Source organism: Nicotiana attenuata, chromosome 1 (genome assembly GCF_001879085.1).
Source record: "Nicotiana attenuata strain UT chromosome 1, NIATTr2, whole genome shotgun sequence".
NCBI classification, from domain to species: domain Eukaryota; kingdom Viridiplantae; phylum Streptophyta; class Magnoliopsida; order Solanales; family Solanaceae; genus Nicotiana; species Nicotiana attenuata.
Genome location: NC_031989.1, coordinates 85,486,579 through 85,492,481, shown reverse-complemented (window position 1 = coordinate 85,492,481; position 5,903 = coordinate 85,486,579). Strand labels below are relative to the sequence as shown.

The window sequence follows — 5,903 nt, the reverse complement described above, 5'->3', positions numbered from 1 at the left end:
ATTCCCCGTGCTCGTTCCTCCCGTCCTCCCCGTGATCGTTCTTCCCATCCTCCACAAATAGCCCATTCTGGATACCGTCATGGTGAAGAAAGTTCATCAGACGGTGATGATAATGATGTACAGAACAATCTTTGAACTTATTAGTTTATACTAGACAAATACAATCGGTTTTCGATGGGTTTTGTAATAACAGTTAACTTATTAGTTTGGTTAGCTTAAAGTATAAAGTTCTATTGAACTTTATACTTTGTTCGTTATAATGTTGTTATTGTGTTGTTGTTGTTGTTGTTGATTTTTAGTTGTTGTTGTTGCTTGTTGTTGTTGTTGTTGGCATAAAATGCCTATTTAGGAATTTTGGTAAGCTGGCAGGTGGTGTAGCTGCCAAAACAGGCAGTTCCTGCCAGCAATATACCAAAAAAAGCGACCAACTTTGGTCGCTATTTGGTCGCTTCTCTATTAAAAAAAATAATTTTCTGGGAAATAGCGACCAAGGTTGGTCGCTATATAACCCAGATCTCACAAAAAGCGGCCAACTTTGGTCGCTATTTCCCAGAGAATTAACAATTTCTGGAAATATAGCGACCAAAGTTGGTCGCTTAATACTAAAAAAAAATTAATTCATGAAGTTAGCGACCAACTTTGGTCGATTATTTTAAAAAAAAATTAAAAATATTTATAGTATAGCGACCAACTTTGGTCTCTATTTTTCAGATTTTAAAATATAATATTTTTCTTTACAGACCAAAGTTGGTCGCTATTTTATGATTAATAATAAATAAATAAAAACGTAATTTACATAAAGAGACCAACTTTGGTCGCAAAATAATAATATTAAATATTGTAGCGACCAAAGTTGGTCGCTATTTTCTTTATCCGAAAAATTTGGTCCTTTTACCTGAGAGACCAAAGTTGGTTGCTAAGGTAAAGGGACCAGCTTAATATGGACCAGGCGTGTTTGGTCGCTTTTTGGCCAATAAGTGACCAACTTTGATCGCTTTTTTCCGGATTTCTAGTAGTGAACATCAATTTACCATCTACTCCACAAGTTAAGAATTGGTCAGCATTTCTATAGATAAAATAGAAGATGATAGATAACATAACTTACAGAGGAAACCACAAGTATTAATTAGAATTTGGACAATAATTGTTTGCGATTTTGAAAAAAGAGAGTACAAAAGTAATGTTGATATTGAAAAAGAGTATTTGATAATTAATTGTACTTGAATAAGAATTTCTTTTCTCGAAATGCTTGCATGCGATGTCCTGTTAAAAAAAAGGTCAGAGATTTGTGAAAGAACCACTGTCTAGATATAACTTAGGAGTAGTATTTTTGGAAGTTATAAAAGAGTTAAGTACTCAAAATTGAAATAGAAAAAGAGTATTTGGAAAAGATGTATTTAAACGTGAAATTCCTTTAAATATTCCTCATACAAATTTTCCACTTCAAATTCTATTCAAATTTTAATTCACATAATGAACAATTGTACAAACATTTTGGTACACTATCTGGGTAAAAATACTTGAATACACATTATTTCACTTGCAATACTCCTTAGACAAGTTTTTTTTAATGATATGTTGGCCGCAAACTTAAATCCAGGCTCGTCTCAGCACTTCTGTTCTGCAGTATATAAGCACAGAATTAGGTATCACATTTAGCTATTTCAAATGGTTCCATCAGTCTGAAGGCTGTACGTTCATATTATGATTTTGTAGCTGCAAATCAAACCCCAGTAATTCAAAAAGGCTAATGTCATAAAGGAATAAACTTTATAAGAAACACCATCAAATTCCCACTAAAGAAACAGTAGTCCATTCACATTTCACAGCATTGACATCTTATAGATGCCTTTGCACAGTAGCACAAGTAATAAAACTAAAACATACATCAAGAATAAGTCGGAGAAACATATAACAAGCTTAGAATCCACCCCTCAGCCTCAGCACAAGATGGAGAGTAGACTCCTTCTGGATATTGTAATCAGCCAATGTCCTACCATCCTCCAACTGCTTCCCAGCAAAGATAAGCCTCTGTTGGTCCGGTGGAATACCCTCCTTATCCTGTATCTTCGCCTTCACATTGTCAATCGTGTCTGAGCTCTCAACTTCCAGTGTGATGGTCTTTCCTGTTAAAGTTTTAACGAAGATTTGCATTCCACCACGAAGGCGAAGGACTAGGTGGAGTGTTGACTCCTTTTGAATGTTATAGTCAGCAAGAGTCCTCCCGTCTTCCAATTGTTTCCCAGCAAAAATCAGCCTCTGCTGATCCGGTGGAATGCCTTCCTTGTCTTGAATTTTGGCCTTAACATTGTCTATCGTGTCCGAGCTCTCAACTTCCAACGTGATTGTTTTTCCAGTTAAGGTCTTAACAAAGATTTGCATTCCACCCCTTAGCCTGAGAACAAGGTGAAGGGTGGATTCCTTTTGAATATTATAATCTGCAAGAGTCCTTCCATCTTCCAATTGTTTCCCTGCAAAAATCAGTCTCTGCTGGTCTGGTGGGATACCCTCCTTATCCTGTATCTTGGCCTTCACATTGTCAATGGTATCAGAACTCTCCACCTCCAACGTGATCGTCTTCCCCGTCAACGTCTTCACAAAGATCTGCATGCCGCCCCTCAATCTGAGAACAAGGTGAAGGGTGGATTCCTTCTGGATGTTATAATCAGCCAGAGTTCGTCCATCTTCTAATTGCTTCCCAGCAAAAATCAGCCTCTGCTGGTCTGACGGGATACCTTCCTTATCTTGGATTTTCGCCTTAACATTATCAATTGTGTCCGAGCTCTCAACTTCTAATGTAATGGTTTTCCCGGTTAAGGTTTTAATAAAGATTTGCATTCCACCACGGAGACGAAGAACAAGGTGGAGTGTTGACTCCTTTTGAATATTGTAATCCGCGAGAGTACGCCCATCCTCGAGCTGTTTTCCTGCAAAGATCAAACGTTGTTGATCTGGTGGAATACCTTCCTTATCTTGGATTTTGGCCTTAACATTATCAATCGTGTCCGAGCTTTCGACTTCCAATGTGATTGTTTTTCCAGTCAAGGTTTTAACAAAAACTTGCATTCCACCCCTTAACCTGAGAACAAGGTGGAGAGTTGACTCCTTTTGAATATTATAATCTGCGAGTGTACGCCCATCTTCCAATTGCTTCCCTGCAAATATCAGCCTCTGCTGATCCGGTGGAATACCCTCCTTGTCTTGAATTTTCGCCTTAACATTATCTATCGTGTCTGAGTTTTCAACTTCCAGTGTGATGGTTTTTCCAGTTAAGGTTTTAACAAAGATCTGCATCTGTATTAATCAAACCAAACTCCTATATAAGATCCCTTGAAATATCACAACTGCTACACAAACTTCTATAGATTTAATTCACTTTTAGGAAATTCTTCGAATTTTATTTTTCCTCCAACAAAATCTATATTTCATGCGTTAATAAGAATCTATTGACCCTATAATACTACGAAATATCTTAAATTTTCTGCTGATTAGGTTAAGTAGCAGAGTGAATTCTTCAAAATTCTGTTCCGATGGATCTTAAAGTAAAATTTACTGTAAAAAGGAAATCAACACAACAGATCACAAATAAAGGCTTTTCCTTTTCCCTAAAAAAAACGTTCATCCCTATTGATCGATTCTTCATACGGAATCCATTACGACAAAGAAAACCCTTGCAATTCAGAGATAAACAAAGAATCAACTAACATACTCGACGATATTGAACAAATGAATGCAACTAGATTCACTTAAAGCAACTGAAATACGAAAAAAAATCAAATTAAGGAATTCAAGAGAGGAGAAAAGTTATCGTACCTTGAGAATGGATTGCTTGATTTTCAGAGGAATGTATCAATATCTACGACAAAGCTAGATGGCTTGTATATGGAGAAAAAGAGTGCTAATGCAGCGTATTTATAGAATTTAGGGGAAATCAATTTTGGCGACGGAATAGGAGAACTATATGTGTATGGCAAAATCAGAGAGTCAAATTAAATCTATATCTGGTATGGAAAAACCACACGGCAAGTCGTCAAAAGGAGATTCTAGAATTTCTTTTATTTTCCTGTTTGGTCAGACAAAAGAAGATTCTAAAATTCGGGGGGGGGGGGGGGGGTAAAGAAGGTTCTAGAACGGTAAAGAATTTTGGGTTTAAAATTAGATGCTTTTTTTTTCGGAGAGGGATCACCCTTTATTTAATTTTTCGACATCTTCTTTATCCTTTATAGTCTATTTGACCAAGTTAGAAAAATATCCCGAAGTTAATTCAAGAAATCTATCAATTAGTTAGCTTAGTTTCGCCAACATATGTTGAGACCGAGTGTGATGACGCGCCACATCATCATGCCACATAGGCGCCATTTGGCATATATTAATGCCATATAGAAGCTTATATAAGAAGAAGGCTAGCATTTGTGAGAAGATTATAGAGAATTATGGACATTTTCTTAGGAAGAAACTAGATCCTTATGGATTTGCTAGGAAAGTCCTTGGAATCTTCTAGGCTTGTAGAGAATTCTAGAGAAAGCCCTTATCTGGTAAATATTAAGGACTTGTGTAATAATTAATATTTACACACTAGCCCCTAGGAAACTAGTATACAAAAGGGGGCCATTCATTTGTAATGCATCAAGCAAACAATTCAAGTTCTCTCTAATGCAAAGCTTCCATTAGCAATTCTCTTGTGTTCTTTCTAGCATTCCCTTAGCGATCTTGAGTGTAGTAAGGCTGACTTGGCATAACAAGAACGTGAGCAAGTTGTGCAAGATCGTGAGCGAGTTGTCAAGTGCCACACGTATACTTAGTTAATTACTAAGGACGTGAAAACATGGTATCAAAGCCAGGTTGCAACTAAGGGAATGGCGAACGACGAAGAAATTAACGTTGCCAACACCCAAGCCAACGCCATCCAAGATGCTACTGGCAGGAGCTGCCGTAGCAAAAAGAGGAATGCCACCAACAAGAGCCAGGAGGTGCCAACCGAGGTTGTGTCAAACGAAGGGCTTACATCCCAAGAACAATCTGCCACTGAGGCGAGCGAGGATGAAGCGCAGGTCCTGCGTGAGAACGTCTCGCTCGGAAAAGAGTGGGTGACGAAGATGAACGCGAGGATGGATGTCGTGGAGATCTTTGGCCAACGCTTGGGGAAGATGGAAGGCAAAGATAGAGTCACTCGAGGAGCATATCAATGCTGGCGTGACCGAGGCAGCCAGCAATGTTGTGGTGATGAGGGAGGCCAAGATCGAGGCTCCCTAACCCCCGGTGTTCAAAGGTGTTTGTGATGCACAAGAAGTGGAAAACTTCCTTTGGCACTTGGAGAACTACTTCAAGCACGGAAAAGTGAGGGACGACAAGGCCAAGATCAACACTGCCGTGTTGTACCTCTCAAAGACTACCATGTTATGGTGGAGAAGGAAGATGGTCGACATGGATAAAGGTCTATGTACTATTAGCACGTGGGATCAGTTCAAAGTCGAGTTCAAGAGACAGTTCTTTCCAAACAATGTCTTGTACGAGGCAAGGCGCAAGCTCAGGGAGTTGAAGCAAACACGGAGCATACGTGACTATGTCAAGCAGTTCACTACCCTTATGCTTCAAATTCCCAATCTGACCAATGATGACTTGTTGTTCCACTTCATGGACGGGTTGCGAAATTGGGCTAAATAGGAGTTACAACGTCGGCAAGTCGTGGATATAAACAAAGCCATAGTGGAGGCTGAATCATTGATGGATTTCAGGCATGACAAGCACGACAAAGGCAAAGGCAAGGAGTTAAAGGTTAGCTATGTCAAAAGTGGGGGAGACTGTGGCAAAGGCAAGGAGATACAACAACAATACTCCAAGACTCAAGATCCCAAAAAGTCGAGTGGACGTCAGGGCTACGCTGAGAAGAAGGTATAGGCCGA

The 5,903-nt window shown here is 39.0% G+C and overlaps 1 protein-coding gene across 1 annotated transcript; it reads right to left on the bottom strand.

Annotated features, from left to right (window-relative positions):
- LOC109230009 (polyubiquitin-like) lies at positions 1,752 to 4,069 on the bottom strand. The gene is made up of 2 exons (XM_019395550.1): positions 3,814 to 4,069; positions 1,752 to 3,294 (listed from the first exon to the last, which is right to left on the bottom strand). Exon 2 carries the CDS (start codon positions 3,292 to 3,294, stop codon positions 1,921 to 1,923), a length of 1,374 nt encoding a protein of 457 aa, XP_019251095.1. The 5' UTR covers positions 3,814 to 4,069; the 3' UTR covers positions 1,752 to 1,920.